At 42.0% G+C, this 18674-nt stretch overlaps 1 protein-coding gene across 4 annotated transcripts; it reads left to right on the forward strand.

Moving 5' to 3' along the window:
• Nucleotides 1-255: 255 nt before the first annotated feature.
• Nucleotides 256-17833, forward strand: LOC146662750 (uncharacterized). Of its 4 annotated transcripts, XM_085419390.1 has the most exons (6): nucleotides 299-332; nucleotides 2247-2352; nucleotides 6533-6622; nucleotides 8366-8534; nucleotides 9834-10514; nucleotides 11942-17829. In XM_085419390.1, the coding sequence occupies exons 5-6, from the start codon at nucleotides 9927-9929 to the stop codon at nucleotides 12359-12361; spliced, it is 1008 nt and encodes a 335-aa protein (XP_085275516.1). In that variant the 5' UTR covers nucleotides 299-332; nucleotides 2247-2352; nucleotides 6533-6622; nucleotides 8366-8534; nucleotides 9834-9926; the 3' UTR covers nucleotides 12362-17829. The 4 variants fall into 4 exon arrangements, with proteins under 4 accessions (XP_085275515.1, XP_085275516.1, XP_085275517.1 ...); XM_085419391.1 differs by lacking the exon at nucleotides 8366-8534 and having other exon boundaries at nucleotides 11942-17830; XM_085419389.1 differs by lacking the exons at nucleotides 6533-6622; nucleotides 8366-8534 and having other exon boundaries at nucleotides 256-332; nucleotides 11942-17833.
• The last annotated feature ends 841 nt before the right edge of the window (nucleotides 17834-18674 follow it).

Genomic DNA, 18674 nt, shown 5'->3' on the forward strand with positions numbered 1-18674 from the left:
CCGATCGTGGGGCCACCACTCTACCTACTGAGCAATCCCTGCCTCCAGGGAGGTTTTTTTCAGGATTCAAAACAATGCAGGATAAATTGGAAGAGAGGAGACTCTCACATGACGCACCGGATTAAAGAGAACAGTTTAAAACAGAAAAGGTCAGAAATCTGAAAATGAGTAAAAACCTCACATAGATCAAACTTCAATCACATTAGTTTCTCCACACCAGTTGGTGGCGATAATGCACCTATTCATTGTTTGTAAACTGCATGTAAAGAGGAACAGGAAGAGGCGGAGAAGAGCTGCAGCTGGATCACAAACCGAGTTTCTCTCATCTAAAGGTAAGCACCGAGCTAACTTTACTGTGAGTTCAGTTCATGTTGAGTTTAGCTCCTGAATGAGGTCTTCTGCTGCTCTCCTCGGTGTCTGTTCACAGTTTATTGTGAACACGTTGAGAGAAGAGTGAGAGAGTGTTTGGAGAAAAACACCAGCTAACCATTAGCTCAGCATGCTGCAGCTGTTTGGTGCACCAAACGGGCTGGGCCTGACTTTGATGCTACCGCTGCTGTTTGTGACAGGCGGGCACACACGGGCGTGTACACGGTCATTGTTGCGTTTGTTGTTTGTTGTACAGACTAACATAGAAGATCCGTTCACTGAGGCTGATGGGTAAGAGACACTGACTCATACCAGCAGAGAGAGAGAGAGAATCCGCCTCTGCTTCCAACGAGAGCAGGCTCGTCTGTTGTTTTCTATGTTCCGCTACTTTCTACAGACCGAGTGTTTGCTACAAGTCAGCTCATCCTCCCTCTGTTAGCCGCTGATCATATGCGACAATGCTTTCAGGTGTTTCTGTGAGTTTTTATGTCTAATATCTTTACTTCTATCTGTAAGTAGACTTTAATGAACAGGGCTTCTATATAAAATAAAGAAATCACCTGGTTTGCAAGTGCTTTTAAGGCTCTGTGTTATTACACCTACATTGTAATCAATCCAGTCCTTTTGGTCATTGAAGCATGTTTATAGAGCTGTGATGCTGTATTTTTGCTGCCCTCCTCTTCAGATTATCCGAGATTTTTCATGTCAGCGAGACTTCTTACAGATACATAAAGGATGCACAACACTGACTGGTTGCTTCTTCTTTTAATAGGAATTTTCTGTCTGGCTTAGTCACAACAGGTCTGTTTGACATATTGGTGACAGATTTATAACAGTTTAAGTTCCTGCAGTCGGTTTTGGCAAATCCTGGAAATCCCATTTTTGCCAAAAGAGACTAAATTAAAAGTTCATCTGCATGTTTTCAAGTAACATCTGCAGCTTTTCATGGAGCAGCTGCAAAGATCACTTTCCTTCACATTCCAGTTTTTGATCAGGAGCTTTGATTAACACCCCCTCCTGGTTTTTCCGACCAAAGATTTTCATGGTGATTACAGGAAGAAGCGATGCTGCTGCTTTGGGCACCATTGGAGTCACTTGAGGCATATCGTATATCACCTGTGAATGTCATGCAGCTGCTCTTTAATGCATAATGGCAGCAGAATGGACAGCAGGTTTAGCAAATCATTCTATCATAGCTGTGCATTATTGTGCATGTCCAATTATGTTTGCAAAGGAGTTCACAGCTAAAAGGGCGTCAGTGTGAGTGGAAATGGCTGTCTGTCTCTGTGTTAGCCCTGCGACAGGCTGGGGAGCTGTCCAGGGTGTACCACGTCTCTCGCCCCATCATAGCTGGGATAGGAAACCGCTGTGACAAAAGATAATTGTATTTATTAGTGAAATAATAAATGATAAACCAACATCTTTATAGGTTCTGCTTTGTGTTTAATGTCTCTCTCACTGAGCGTACTGGGAGTAAGCCTGAGAGAGGGAGGCTCTGTTCAGTCACGTCAGCTCAATGAAGGTCACTCTTACTCTGCTCCTGTTTCTCATCGTTGCAGCTGAGCGTGCTTTGAATCTGGATGCTGGTGCTGGCTGTGAAAGGACTCCCTGTCCAAGGCTTTAGACTGGTTTGGTGTCTGATTCATTCAAAAACGTGTCTATCGGTCTGTGATGGTGTCTTGAACATGATTCACTCAAAATTGTCTGATGAAAAATGAAATATTTCACAGTACTGGGCACCTGTCAAGTTTCTCCTGAAGTTACCTGATATCACAACTCTCAGGTGTCACACGAATTCCACTCTGTGTTGTCTGATGAACATGTGGGACACTCTGAGCTTTCATTGGAGTCTAACAAAGATCTGTTTTGTGTCCCAGCTGATCAGCAGGAGGAGAAGAGTCTGATGGAGCAGCAGAGGAACATTTTCAGCCATTTGGATTCAGCTCAGCCACTACAGAGGAAATGATGAGCTCAACAGTGATGGTGAGGAAAATATTGCAGTTACTGTAACTGTGTCCACTTCATCAGCTGCTGGGTTAATAAAGAAAGCAGTCAGCAGCAGCTTTAGCCTATTTTTGTCCTGTGCTCCTTCAGAATCTACATTCACACTAAGAAATCACTGAAGACAAGATTGTAAAAAATGAAAGTATCACATTTGCATATGCATATCTGCATACTGAAACAAAATTCATATCGAAACCACATTTTTTTAAGTACAATAAATAATTTTTCCAACGAACGGGACAGCTTTCTTCTACAGCCGTCTTTGTTCTTCTCTGTCTTATCTTCTGTTCTAAAGATAAAATAAGATAAGTCTTTGCTGCCATTAGGGCTGCCACGATTAGTCGACTAGTCACGATTATGTCGACTATCAAAATCGTCGACGACTGATTTAATAGTCGACGCGTCATTTGAAGCTTTGTAAGATCACAAAAGACGCAGGAATAAGTAGTAGGGTTTAAGAGTGTAATAACGAACTGAAACAGAAGATGGCAGCACTGCATGTACAAGGATGCCAGCTGCCGTTAAACCCCAAAGAAGAAGCTGTGTCCCAGAATTCATAGCGCGGCCCAGCTCAGTTTCCAACAATGGCGGCAGCTAGTTAGTTTTAATATTACTCTTATTATTCTTTCTGAGTCACAAAATAAACGTTTAACATGTTTTCAGGCGAGAATGTAGCTGTGTAAACCTCAAATATCGGCTCAGTTTATCAGGACACCACATATTTTCAAAAGCGCTCCGACGTTTTCAGAGACTTTCGCTACTCAGGTTAAACATACACTTAGATAACTTAAAAATATTATTATTTGGCTTTTTTCAGTATTTTATTTGTTCCTGAGTAAATCGGTTTGGCTGAGATTAAAGTTACAGTGGGGCAAAAAAGTATTTAGTCAGCCACCGATTGTGCAAGTTCCCCCACTTAAAATGATGACAGAGGTCAGTAATTTGCACCAGAGGTACACTTCAACTGTGAGAGACAGAATGTGAAAAAAAATCCATGAATCCACATGGTAGGATTTGTAAAGAATTTATTGGTAAATCAGGGTGGAAAATAAGTATTTGGTCACCTCAAACAAGGAAAATCTCTGGCTCTCACAGACCTGTAACGTCTTCTGTAAGAAGCTTTTCTGTTCCCCACTCGTTACCTGTATGAATGGCACCTGTTTGAACTCATCATCTGTATAAAAGACACCTGTCCACAGCCTCAAACAGTCAGACTCCAAACTCCGCCATGGCCAAGACCAAAGAGCTTTCGAAGGACACCAGGAAAAGTATTGTAGACCTGCACCAGACTGGGAAGAGTGAATCTACAATAGGCAAGCAGCTTGGTGTGAAAAAATCAACTGTGGGAGCAATCATCAGAAAATGGAAGACATACAAGACCACTGATAATCTCCCTCGATCTGGGGCTCCACGCAAGATCTCATCCCGTGGGGTCAAAATGATCATGAGAACGGTGAGCAAAGATCCCAGAACCACACGGGGGGACCTGGTGAATGACCTGCAGAGAGCTGGGACCAAAGTAACAAAGGTCACCATCAGTAACACACTACAACGGCAGGGAATCAAATCCCGCAGTGCCAGACGTGTTCCGCTGCTGAAGCCAGTGCATGTCCAGGCCCGTCTGAAGTTTGCCAGAGAGCACATGGATGATACAGCAGAGGATTGGGAGAATGTCATGTGGTCAGATGAAACCAAAGTAGAACTTTTTGGTATAAACTCAACTCGTCGTGTTTGGAGGACGAAGAATACTGAGTTGCATCCCAAGAACACCATACCTACTGTGAAGCATGGGGGTGGAAACATCATGCTATAGGGCTGTTTTTCTGCCAGGGGGACAGGACGACTGATTGAGAGTGGCCTAGCCAGTCTCCAGACCTCAACCCCATAGAAAATCTGTGGCGGGAGTTTAAAGTCCGTGTTGCTCGGCGACAGCCCCAAAACATCACTGCTCTCGAGAAGATCTGCATGGAGGAATGGGCCAAAATACCAGCTACTGTGTGTGCAAACCTGGTAAAGACCTATAGTAAACGTTTGACCTCTGTTATTGCCAACAAAGGTTACTGTATAGTTTTTACACGGCTGAATAAACCTCAAGCAGACAGCTGATTATCAGAAGTGTGAGATGCTCGAGAATTTACTTCAGTGTCCTGTTATATTTTAGATAGCAAGGAGTTTATTAAACTTCACCGAAACAATCTGTAAATTTCATTAAAATTCAATAAACTATCATCTTGTCTTTATTTTTAGTTAGCACAGACCTTAAACACTTAAAGCTGTAAGCTAATGATAGTTATATAAGAGCAGATGCTACTGGTGCAATAAGTTGTATGTACAATGGATGCATGATCTGATTAGTCGACTATCAAAATAATCGTTTGTGGCAGCCCGAGCTGCCACTGTTACCAGAAGAATGAAACACAGTTTGGCATCTCTTCATATCGCGCCATCGGCCCCTCTGGCCATCACCAGTAGGTGGTAGGTGAAGTGTCTTGCCCAAGGACACAACGACTGAGACTGTCTGAGCCGGGGCTTGAACCGGCAACCTTCCAGTTACGAGACGAACACCCAACTCTTTGAGCCACGATCGCCCTTTGTGTTGTGTTGTGCCATCCGTTTCGCCAGAGGTTGTTTGGTTTCCCTGATGTATAAATCCTGTCAATCCTCCTGGCACTTAACAGCGCACACCAAGGGTGTAGATTTGGTTTTAGCATTGGTGGGGACGGATGATTCAACCTCCCAACCCTACCATGTTTCTTGTTTTTTCCTTTTTGTCTTTGCTTCTTGATAAAAAAGGAGAAATATACTTGCCTACATATGCTATTCTACATGCTTTTAAACCATTTAAAATTACAATACACATACATATATATATGTACAAAAAACTTGAATTTTACAATGTTTATTCATCGAATAAAATAAGTTAAATGTCACCGTCATTATTGTCCGGCCGGAAACAGCGGGGGTGTCCAAATTCAGAGGTTGCGTCCACCTGAGGACCCGGCCTTCGTGGTCCTCTGAAAGCCGGGTAGACCGGAAATGAGCGACTGTGACGATCTAGCCTTCAGAATTACGTCACGAGCTTTCTCGGTGGAGTGAAACTCAGCTGTCTGCTCCTTGCTATCTAAAATATAACCGGACGTTTTTTTTCGACCATCTCACACTTCTTTTTAATCAGTTTTCTATTTGATGTTTATTCGGCTGTGAGAAAACCCCGGAGGAACCCTCCCGAGGGATTAATAAAGTTTTATTTAATCTAATCCAATCTAATAAAAGACCTAGCAGGTCTTTGAGGTCATCTGATCAGGGCTTACTTGCTTTAAAAAATACTAAGAGGAGGACTAAGGGGGATAGTGCCACTGTGGCCCCCAGACTGTGGAACTCTCTCCCCGAAACATTAAGAACTGTGGACTCAGTAGCTGTTTTTAAAAAAACAACTCAAAACTCACCTTTTTAAAACTGATTTTGGTTAATTTTTTGCCTGTTTTATTTTCTCTTTTTAAATCTTTTTATGACTTGTAATCTTATGTGCAGCACTTTGTGATTCTGTCTTGAAAGGTGCTATATAAATAAACATTTATTTATTATTATTTATTTAATAATTTTAATCTCAGCCAAACCGATTTACTCACGAACAAATAAAACACTGAAGAATGCCAAACAATAACATGTTTGAGTTATTTAAGTGACTTATATATCATGTTTAACCTGAGTAGCGAAAGACCACGGGGGTTTGAAAACAATGTGCCGGGAGTTTGCTGTTCTCCCCTACTCAGATACTTAAAGTTTACACAGCTACACTCTCGCCTGAAAATATGTTAAAACTTTATTTTGCGACCCAGAAAGGGTAATAAGAGTAATATTAAAACTAAGTAGCTGCAGTAGTAGTAGCCATTGTTGGAAACTGGCTGAGGCAATCTGGGATATGGTTTTTCAATTTTGTTGGCTCCGGGAGATTTTCGGGAGGGGCACTGAAATTCGGGATTCACCCAGAACAATCAGGAGGGTTGGCATGTATGTCCTAGCATAGCCTGTAACGTTATTATGACGGACACATTTTATGAGTGAACTTGACTTTAAGTGATTTACAGGTTTCTTTGAAAAATACTTTCTTATATCCAGCTTCTTCCTTTTTGCTGCCATCCTCCTCTCCTCCTTGCAGGTCCTCGCAGCGCAGGCTTACCGCTGCTAAAACTAAACAGAGCTCCCCGAAAGGCACAGCCAATCACATTGGCCATATTTGTCACATGAGGTAGGACTCCAGTAGAGAACGTAATTTAACTCTTTCTGCACCGCTGGGTGAAGAAGACGTTGACAGATTGTTGTTGTTTTTTTGGGGGGGGGTTTTCTATCGGTTTTGTTTTTCTTTTCTGGAAGAGATCAAATTATTGGTGGGTACAAGTCAATAATCGCTGGATATTGGTGGGGACGTGTCCCTTCTGTCCATGCCAAATCTACGCCTTTGGCATACACTATGTTACTCTGTTTGTGTCGGGGGACCCGATCCTTGGGGTGGACCAGTTTTTGGCGCAGCGTTTTGGGGTTTAAAAGCCACAGAGACCTGATGTTTAGAAAAATTGTGTCTCAACTGCTCCAATACTCCTGACACATATGGGATCACTACAGGTTTTCGCTTAGGCAGCGGTTGTCCTTCTCTCCTGGATCAGCTGGAGCTTTCTTTAGGTGCCTTTCCTGCTTTGACAAAAGTCCAGCTGGGATAACCACATTTACTCAAGGCCTTCTTGATGTGCCGTTCTTCTGCCTCCCTGGCTGCTGTGTCTGTGGGGATGGTGTTCGCTTTGTGTTGTAGCGTCCTGATGACACCCAGTTTGTGCTCCAGTGGATGATGAGAGTCAAACCTTAAATACTGATCCGTATGTGTAGGTTTACGGTACACATCAGCTTTTAGATGTCCCCCATTACTGATGGAAATCTCACAGTCTAAGAAGGCTAACCTGCCACTTTTCATATCCTCCCTAGTTAATTTGATGTGTCGGTCCACCGAGTTAATGTGATCCGTGAAATGTAGTACGTCCTGAGATTTGATTTTCACCCAGGTGCATCCCACTTGCATCCCAGTCACGGAAGCGTTGGAGGTAGTCCGTAAGAGATTACAGGATAACCCCAACCTCAGCAACAGGACCACTCTCAGCATCGACCAAGTGTTTGCTTTTGGAACTGTGTCTTCATTCCACCTACTTCACATACAAGGGTCAGTTCTACAGGCAGAAACATGGGTGTGCCATGGGTTCCCCAGTTTCACCCATTGTGGCCAATTTGTACATGGAAGAAGTGGAAAAGAGGGCTTTGCTATCCTACCCTGGAACACCACCAAGCCATTGGTTCAGATATGTGGATGACACCATAAAGACTGAGTCTTTGACTCTCGGAGGAGGCGGATGCACTTTTTCTCCTCTCCCTTATCTTCCCTGCTTAGCTCTTATGTCCTTGTGTAGTCTCATGTTTTTTGTATTATTTTCCCTGGAACACTCACAGTCTGTTTCTAAAACCTAAAAGAGAATTATGGATTTGATCAATCTCTGAATGCTATTGACACCCTTTTCTCAATGAGAAGTCTGGGCTCGGGAGAGCCCGAGTGTCCTGGAGGGACTTTCCCTGCCGGATACACGATGGACGGGTGGCAGACATGGAGGATCGTGTGCCTGGCGGGACTGTCGATCGAGGACGCTGAAGATTCAGAACCATGATAACAGGGTTCTTGCTGATCGGAGCTGGCTTGGCCCTGACTTATCAGAGAATTAAGAGAGCGGAACCGGCTGTTCAAAATTTTTTATATAACTTTAATTCACATAAAAAACAGCTGCTTGTTTGAGTGAAAATACATTGATGGGTTTTATTTCACACTAATAATGTTGTATAGTTGTAAAGTATTTTGTCTAGTGTCAATTATATTGTCAATTATATCATAATCGCTCATTTTCAAATGTATATCATGATAAATATTTTTGGTCACATCACCCTGCTCTATGTCCAGGGTATGAGGGGTCCATGATGATGATTCTGCCTTTCTGCTGAAGTCTGCCTGTATAAATGTCTCTGAGGGGAGTTAATGAAATGCCAACTGCCCGCTCTGCCGCCCACACCACCTGCTGCAAGTTCCCCTTGTCCTCCATAGTACAGCAGCTGGACCAGAGTTTACAGCAGTAAGTCAGAAGGCTCTCGATGGTGCAGCGGTAGAACTTACTTAGCAGTATTTCGGGTATTTGGGCTTGACACAGCTTACTGAGGAAGTACAGCATTTGCTGTGCTTTGTACCTGGTGGGAAATGTTTGTGGACCAGGTAACGTATGTTAAGATGTGAACTCTAAGAAACTTAAAGCTTTCTAACCTTTCTACCTCCTCTCCATCAATGTAGAGCACAGGTGTTGAACTCCAGGCCTCGAGGGCCGGTGTCCTGCAGATTTTACATGTGTCCTTGATTCAACACAGCTGATTTTAAATGGCTAAATTACCTCCCAACATGTCTTGCAGTTCTACAGAAGCCTGGTAATTAACTAATCATTTGATTCAGGTGTGTTGACCCAGGGCAAGATCTAAAACCTGCAGGACACCGGCCCTCGAGGCCTGGAGTTCGTCACCCCTGATGTAGAGGGTAGAGTGCTCAGCTCGCTTTCTTCATCTGAAGTCGATTTCCATCTCCTTGGTCTTGGTCTCGTCCACTGGAAGAGATGGTGGCTGACTTAAAGCAGGATGGTATTACAGACTGTAGCAGTGAGAGGTGGAAGATGGTGGTGAAAACCTCTGCTTGTTGGTCTGCACATGCTTTAAGCACTCTACCTGCTACACGGTCTGGACCATCTGCTTTCCTTGCGTTGACTCTGTGCAGTGTGGCTCTGACCTGATGCTGCTCCAGCTGGATAGGGGTGTCGTCCCTCTCTGAAACAGCAGGAAGGGTGATGGTGTCCCTGTTCTGTTGGTCAAAGTGGGCAAAGAACTGGTTTAGGGTGTCAGGAAATCACATGACAGGGTGGGGCTAGGAGTCACAATGAGCTCACTCGAAACCCTGGCTGATTGTGACCCACACCCGTTTTCACATCTTGGCTCATGTGATTAGGTGGAGGATCATCAGGGGGTCCTTTTGTCCCTCTTTAGGGGGATACTCCCACTGGGTTTAAATCTGAGACTCTCCACCAGTTGACCCTAGAACTGAAGAAGCTTCTCTGATGACCGGTGAAACATCTTCAGGCAAACTAAAGAAGTCCAGACGTTTTCCTTCCAAGCTCCTTAGACTAGGATGACCTGGATGACTGAGAACCTTCACAGACAATAAACATTAAATAAATGTAAACTATTAAAATATGGGTTATTTTAAAAATGCATCCTACAAGGTGTTTGGTGACTGCCATGCTCCAATCTCATGTTTAAAACTAGTATTAATGGACGAAGTTTAAAGTTTATGTTTGACTGGATTTCACTCAATGTTTGTATCTCTGTCACTGCAGGACCAACATGGAGCGAGAAGTCAGCGATCTCAGGAGACCAACACACCTCACAGAAGAAAGGGAGAGAAAACATACAGCTGTGATGAGTGTGGGATGACTTTTACTCGGAAGTATTTTCTAGAAAGACATGAAGTCATCCACACGGGAGAGAGACCGTTCAGATGTGACTTGTGTGGGAATTCTTTTACCCAGCCTGGAAACTTAAAAGCACACCAGGTCATTCACAGTGGAGTTAAAGCGTACAGCTGTGATGAATGTGGAAAGGGTTTCACCAGGAAAGAAGGCTTGGTAAGGCATAAGCTCATCCACAGAGGAGTTAAACCTTACAGCTGTGATCAGTGTAGCAGAGCTTTTACTCAAAGTAGTAGCTTAAGGAAACATCAGGTTTCCCACTCTGGTATTAAGGCTTACAGCTGTGACATCTGTGAAAAAACTTTCAGCCACATAGAAAATCGAAATAAACACCAGCGTATTCACACCGGACAGGATGTTTATTGCTGTGAACAGTGCGGCAAACTGTTTGTAAGATACAAACAATTACAAATCCACAGGTTTACCCACACCGAGGAGAGACCTTATAAATGTGACCTGTGTGAAAAGACTTTTAAAGCACAGAGTTCTGTAAAAGTCCACCAACAGATTCACACCAGACAGAAACTCTACAAGTGCAGTTACTGTGAGGTATGTATTATAATGTTTTTCTTGTAATTTTAGCCTTTTTGGATCAACACTCCTCATGAAAGTGCATGTGAGCAATTAGTTCAATTTCAGTTATGACTTTTAACTTGAGTTTGTTATACTTTTGTAATGCCAAAGTTTATACTACACTGCAGAAGTCTCATGTCTCCCCTTAATTTCTTTATAGTTTGCTTCAAAGAAAACTTTCTTGTAGGTTGTTTTGTTTTGGGTTTTTTTTGTCTCGAGCAATAGCTCGCCAGCTTTCCGAAGGTCTGTAGTTTTCCTTTGGACACTGGCTGCTTTTACACTCTGTTTCAGTCTGGTCACTGTACCCTGACCATTTTTACTGGATTTATTTTATTATTATCATCATTATCATTTTATTATTACTATTTAAGCTACATTACACTGACCTCCAGATTACTGAATCATCAGAAAGGCACCTAACTCACCAGTGTCGTCTAGACATAACAGGCGTCTTGGCAAAGAACCACATTTACATTCTGTCTTCATACATTTTGTTACTACCAGCCTTAAACAAGTCTTTATTATTATTTATTTAGTTGTATCTGTGAAACATACCAACAACATCACAGCATATCTCTGTGTTTTATATTTGAGCTGTGTTTATCTTAGAAAATAATCTCTTCTTCCTCTCATGTCCTCTTTCTTACATTGTTCTCCATGTCACAGTAAAATGACCCCACAAAATAATTTTTCTTTGGTTACTGTAAATGTTACCTTTGAAATTATCTGCCATTTTTTTAAAGGACCCACTGTCTTTTAAAAACTCATCCAGGTTATTCTTACGCCACTCAGTGAAGTAGCACAAATGCAGTTTCACATCAGAACCATGCACACAGATCATGTGATGTCTTGGCTGTCTGTGTGACATCATCTAAAAAACAGTAAACAGCTCATAAAAACTGAAGTCAAATGATAGTGTTTTGCATTCAACTACCAATCATATTTAATTAACTGAACATATTTTAACTCCTGATGAGGACCTCTATAAAAGCAGAGTTTCACAGTTTGCTGATCTGGAGCATTCAGGTGTGTGTTCTGATTTTAGAGAAAGAACTGTTGCCAGTAAGGTCAGACTGTGCAACGTGCTGAGCATGTGGGATTAAAACAGATTTGGTTTCATGTGATTATCTTCTATTATTAAAACTTAAAAAAGGGATTAAATAAAAAAAAATAGACTCACCCCATGCACTTTCAGGGATTGTTTGAGGGTACAGTTTTGCATGACTTCATTTTTTTTAAAGTAAAGGTATAAAAGGTATCTGGTACTTTGATGGGTTAACTTTTTTCAGATATAATAAAATGTAATTTGATGTTGGCAGAGATGCTCTTTATTTCAAGCCTGGTTCAGGATTAAAATGTTGAAGGAATTCCCTGACTTACGCTGTCTTTGTGTCTTTGTTTAGAAGCAGAGCAGCACAGATGGATCCAGTTCTCAACCCTGTCATCACTGTGGTGGTGGGAAACCGTTTCGTTGTGACCTGTGTGGAAAAACTTTCAACTGGCAAACAAACCTAATGATGCACCATCGGCGACATACTGGACACAAATTGCATTATTGCGAAGAATGCGGGAAAGGCTTCCCCACACCAGATAAACTAAAACGTCATGAACTCATCCACAGTGGGGTTAAAGAGCACCTCTGTGACCAGTGTGGGTCATCCTTCACCACTGCAGATCAGCTTAAAGTGCATAAACGTGTCCACACAGGAGAGAAACCATACAAGTGCCGACACTGTAACAAAAGGTTTTCCCGGTCAGATAAACGTAACCGTCATGAACGTACGCACGCCAACAAGAACTGCAGCAGGAATCCCAGTTTGTAGTCCACTCTGGAAATAAACTGTTGCACCAAAAAGTTGATTCTGTTCATCTAGACGCAGCGTTTTCAGTAGGAGGCGTGTTTTATCACTCATCCGTCATGTCCTCTTCAGTCTAGGATGGCTGCAGGTTTCCCAAGCCTTAAAAAGGCAGTTGTGTAATGACTCTAATTGGCACCAGGACCTGACAGTAAGCTGTGGAAACAGTTTCATGATCATTAATATGCAAATTGTTATGACAGTTGTTCAGTCTGTAGCAGCTGACTGGTGAACTGGCATTTATTTGCATCATAGCTGGAGTGGTTAGCTGGTTCCAGTTTGACTTGGGGACCACAACTTTGGCCTTAAACATAAACTTTGAATAAGGAGAGCTTCCTGTATTTTAGTGTATTTAGCACTCTTAGCTAATTATAGGCCAATCTCCAACCTTCCTTTCATATCAAAAATCCTTGAAAGAGTAGTTGTCAAACAGCTAACAGATCATCTGCAGAGGCTTATTTGAAGAGTTTCAGTCAGGTTTCAGAGCTCATCACAGCACAGAAACAGCTTTAGTGAAGGTTACAAATGATCTTCTTATGGCCTCTGACAGTGGACTCATCTCTGTGCTTGTCCTGCTAGACCTCAGTGCAGCGTTCGATACTGTCGACCATAATATCCTATTAGAGCGATTAGAACATGCTGTAGGTATTACAGGTACATAGCATACATTTACACTGCTATGCAGATGACACCCAGCTCTATCTGTCCATGAAGCCAGATAACACACACCAATTAGTTAAACTGCAGGAATGTCTTAAAGACATAAAGACCTGGATGGCCGCTAACTTTCTGCTTCCTAATTCAGATCAAACTGAGGTTATTGTACTCGGCCCTGAAAAGCTTAGAAATATGGTATCTAACCAGATTCTTACTCTGGATGGCATTACCTTGGCCTCCAGTAACGCTGTGAGGAACCTTGGAGTCATTTTTGACCAAGACATGTCCTTCAACGCACATATTAAACAAATATGTAAGACTGCGTTCTTCCATTTGTGCAATATCTCTAAAGTTAGAAATATCCTGTCTCAGAGTGACACTGAAAAACTAGTTCATGCATTTATTACTTCCAGGCTGGACGACTGTAATTCATTATTATCAGGATGTCCAAAAAACTCCCTGAAAAGCCTTCAGCTAATCCAAAATGCTGCAGCAAGAGTCCTGACAGGGACTAGAAAGAGAGAGCAGATTTCTTCTGTATTTGTGTCTTTGAAGGTTCTTCTGTATTGGCTTCCCTTCATTGGCTTCCTGTTAAATCCAGAATTCAAAATCCTGCTCCTCACATACAAGGTCTTAAATAATCAGGCCCCATCTTATCTTAATGACCTTGTAGTACCATATCACCCTATTAGAGCACTTCGCTCTCGCTCTGCAGGCCTACTTGTTGTTCCTAGAGTATTTAAAAGTAGAATGGGAGGCAGAGCCTTCAGTTTTCAGGCCCCTCTTCTGTGGAACCAGCTTCCAGTTTGGATTCAGGAGACAGACACTATCTCTACTTTCAAGATTAGGCTTCAAACTTTCCTTTTTGCTAAAGCATATAGTTAGGGCTGGACCAGGTGACCCTGAATCCTCCCTTAGTTATGCTGCAATAGACGTAGGCTGCCGGGGATTCCCATGATTAGGGATGGGTATCGTTTAGGTTTTATCCGATACCGGTGCCAAATCGGTACTTTTGAAACGGTGCCGGTGCTCAAACCGGTGCTTAAAGAATGGAGAACACAAAATTGGTCCAAAAACCTCTCATGTTCAGCTGTTTTTTGTAAAAATATAACAATGTTAGCCTTTTCTGCAGCTATGGGGCATATATGGTATCACTCTTGGCTGGAAGCAGTGCTTAAACAACGGAAAAAACACAAACTTTGTCCAAAAACCTCTCATGTTTAACTGTTTTCCACTTTTTCTTTGGTCATTTTAGCCTTTTTAGCCAGGGTGAAGGGAGTATCTGCCATCAAACAAGAAGACAGCCGCATGTAGCTATGATGATGTTTGCTAGTTCACCTTACATGCATTAATGTAATAACGTGGTTAGCCTACTCAACGTAAATTAGCTACTCACGCAGAGAAGAACGGCTGCTGCCACCATCATCCGTCATCATTTCTGCTACACTGGCAGGGTTAGGGGCCAGGACTCTCCTCTTCGTGTTTTTGGGGGATGTTGCATAACAGGCAACCCACCCGCAGTAGATGTGCTCGGTATGAGGTCTCGCAGCAAGCTATCAAATACGGCGCATTTCTGGGCTTTTAAAAAAAACGCTATGCGTCGCCAGGTGTTTCATCGGATTTGAGGTGTTACCTCCTTTGACAGTATCACAGTATCAGCTTAAAGCACTTGTTGCAGGCTGCTGAGTTTGCATATTTTGCTATGAAGTACAGCCAGACTTTTGACCGCTTCGCCTTGGACATTTTTAATCTGTAGCTCTGCTCTAACAGAACGTACGTACCTGGCCCCGCCTACAATCCTCGGAAACGTAAAATGATTGGCTAGAATCTAAAGTGTATCACAGCTCAGGAAAAAAAAAGCACCGAAATGTGCACTGCTTTTCGGTCTGGTTACTACCGTTTATGTCAGAACCGGCACCGGACACCGGTACCCATCCCTACCCATGATGCATTGAGTTTTTCCTTTCCAGTCACCTTTCTCACTCACTATGTATTAATAGACCTCTCTGCATTGAATCATATCTGTTATTAATCTCTGTCTCTCTTCCACAGCAGGTCTTTATCCTGTCTTCCTTCTCTCACCCCAACCGGTTGCAGCAGATGGCCCCGCCCCTCCCTGAGCCTGGTTCTGCCGGAGGTTTCTTCCTGTTAAAAGGGAGTTTTTCCTTCCCACTGTCGCCAAAGTGCTTGCTCATAGGGGGTCATATGATTGTTGGGTTTTCTCTGTATCTATTATTGTGCGATCTACTGTACAATATAAAGCACCTTGAGGCGGCTTTTGTTGTGATTTGGCGCTATATAAATAAAATTGAATTGAATTGAACTTAATTAAGCAGTGTCTGTGGGATGGGAAAAGGGCAAGAATCAAGCTAAGTAAATTATATGCTTAAATTATATGAGAGAAGGGAGAAGGGTGGTTTAAGTTTACCCGATCCAAGATTATATTCAGTCTCATTCGAGATGGCAAAATTGGTTATTTACTGGGGAATAAATCAAGCTGGACAGGAATGGCTAAGTATAGAGTCTGAGATTTATACTCCTTTTGATCCAAAAGGTATGTTGTCTCAAAGCTGCACTTCACTGAACCCAATTTTGTTTCATTCTAGCCAGGTTTGGCTCAATATACATAGAATTCTTAAAATATCACCTCATGTGCAGTTTTACTCATCTCTTTAGAACAATCCAGCTATTCATATAGGAAAAAAACGTGTTTTGGAAATTGTGGCAGTCTCATGGCATAATTGTTATTAGCGACTTATCTAAAGATGGAAAATTTATGTCCTATAGAGACCTTGTTCAAACATACAAATTGGAAGGGAAGGAAAATTTCTGGAGATATTTGCAAATTAGACATTGTGTGACATCGAAGTTCAGAAGGGGACATGAAAATCTTGTTCTAAATTTTATAAATATGCCTCAGGAGCACCACACAGCAACGTGTTTTTATAGGCTGGTAAACGATAATAGAAGTGGGGAATGTTCGAACATTAAAACTTTGTGGCAGAAAGATTTAAATGCACCAATTCCAAACGAAAAATGGATGGGCATTTTGGCGGGAAATAGGCTTTATGTTAAGGAGGCGACGAGCAAATGCATACATTATTAAATTCTGCATAGATATTATCATACTCCAACAAGATTACATCGTATGAAGCTTATGCCTGACTATCTCTGTTGGAAATGTACAATTGAGGCGGGGACTTTCCTACATTGTTTTTGGGAATGTTCCTTTATAGCTCCTTTTTGGAAGGAAGTCATCACACTCTTAGAAGGTTGTTCAGGATCAGAAGTGCCCTTGACTCCTGAATTGTGCTTGTTAGGAGACCGTTCTCATATTCCAAGAACTCTCAATAATATTTTTACGGTTGTTATGGTTGGACTGGTAACTGCATCGAGGATTATCCTTAGGCACTGGAAGACTGCAGTATGTCCTGAACTGAGACTGCTTCCTATGAGTCCATGCTGAATAAACTTAAAAATGACACAGAAGTCAAAGATGAACATTGGGACTACTTTTGGAGCTATTTGAAGCAAACAGGATTTTGACCGTATTATTGTAATTTGAAGGACTATTAACTGTGACCACCGGTCCAAATGTTACCTAACGGTCAATTTTATTTGCCCATTTCTGTGTTTCTTCTCTTGGAACCCATTGTTAGTTACTCTTTTCTTTCTTTTAGACTTGTAAGGGCAGAGGTGTACAACAGCAGTTTTCTTGTGGGTGTTTTTTTCTGTTTTTTGGGGGGGTTTTCCCCCTCTTATACAGGTTTAAGTATATGTTGCAAAATCAATAAAAAACTTAAATGCCAAAAGAGTGAAGTGAGAAATGGAAACATGTTTACAGTCAAAGTGACTGTTTTCAGTGGCACTGATGGAGGTTTATCAGACGGGGACACCTGGCTGTTCTCCACTCACACAGCATTCTTGCAGCTTATTAGAAGCTCTGACATTAAATTTGACAAATAAATAAATAAGCATTAAAAAGATGAATTTTCATTCAAAAAAACAAAGAATGTTAATGTTTTAAATGACCACAAGGGTGTACAACATAGCCAAACTTTCCCATCCCACTCAGCAATATCTGCCGTTTGATTATCGGTGCTTAATAAAGTCAACCACTGAGCACGCTCAAAGAAAGGTGAGGCATCTCACTCTTCTTTTGCACAAACAGGTGAGGACTGTTGACTTGACTCAGACATGTGATCAGAGGAATGGTTACCAGACTATAAAAAGAGAGGAAGAGATCCTACTTCATTTTATAATGTAATTGTTGAAAACGTGTCACCAGGAAATTTCCCACAGTAGTCAAATATCCAGCCAAGAGTTAGTGATGGCTACCAAAAACATCTGGTCGAAGTGCAACTTGCTAACAGACATTAAATCAAATACTAGATATATGTGTATATCTGAGGCCATACGCATACTTTTGAATCTGTGTCAACTAGAGGAAATACAAAATACATGGATTCTTGTTTGTTCATTAAAGATATCTGCTGTACAGTCCATTCTACAAAAAGAACAGTTAAAGAAGTCAGAGCCCAAAACTACCATGAAACTCGTGCTCATGATGAGTGGATGTGAACTTCTGATCACAACTGTGAATTCAGAATCGGCTTTTCACATGAACAACCAGAGTGCTCATTAGGAGTATATTTTCGTGTTGTCTGGCTGCTCAATATGATGAAGGAAACTGGCTGCAGCTGTTTAAGCAGAGACAGATGTGGAGCGGTGTTATATAAAGTTTGCCTTTGTTCTCCTCACGTGAAACCCACATGCCTGTAAACAGCATCTCAAACTGACTATTGTTGATTCAAGGATACAATAAACTCACATTACAAAACATTTATAGATTCATTTGTTCATCCACAGCAGCTGGAAGCTTATTGTAACCCTGATAAAGACTTTTCTGCTCCAACTTCTCCCAGCATGCTGAGCTAATGGTTAGTTGGTGTTTTTCTCCAAACACTCTCTCACTCTTCTCTCAACGTGTTCACAATAAACTGTGAACAGACACCGAGGAGAGCAGCAGAAGACCTCATTCAGGAGCTAAACTCAACATGAACTGAACTCACAGTAAAGTTAGCTCGGTGCTTACCTTTAGATGAGCCCACAAACCGAGAGAAACTCCGCGATGAAGCTGCAACTCTTTCCAAACACAGGAAACAGATCAGGGAGCAGAGACCCACGTGGTTCATGGTAGAAAATCGCAGTTAATCACCTGGAAAGAAGCAAAGATGTCAAAGTGGCGCTTTATATTGTAAGGTAAACCCTGCAATAACACAGGAGTTAGGAAATGAAAAGTCAGTGCTCAGAGAGTCAGACCGATTAATAATGTTAAGCTGCTGTGTGAAAACTACAAAGTTCTGAAGATGGACTACAAAGCGTACATCCCAGGTAGAAAATCAAGTTTGAATTAGATCCTGTTGCTATGCTCTTCTGCGTGCAAAAAACACCCAAGTTTAAGCAGTTTATATCCGGGATGTGAGAACTCTGCAGAGATATTTCCTGACCTTGTACCTGTACAGGTAGATCAGCACTGTTGATCCTCTCTCCTGTCCTGCATCGTGGCTGATGTGCACGGGACAGACTGGGTTCTCCGAAAGTCCACTGTACAGGTCATATA

This window comes from Rhamphochromis longiceps, linkage group LG9 (genome assembly GCF_057381845.1).
Source record: "Rhamphochromis longiceps isolate RC_006_pf linkage group LG9, R_longiceps_female_GT1.1, whole genome shotgun sequence".
NCBI lineage: Eukaryota > Metazoa > Chordata > Actinopteri > Cichliformes > Cichlidae > Rhamphochromis > Rhamphochromis longiceps.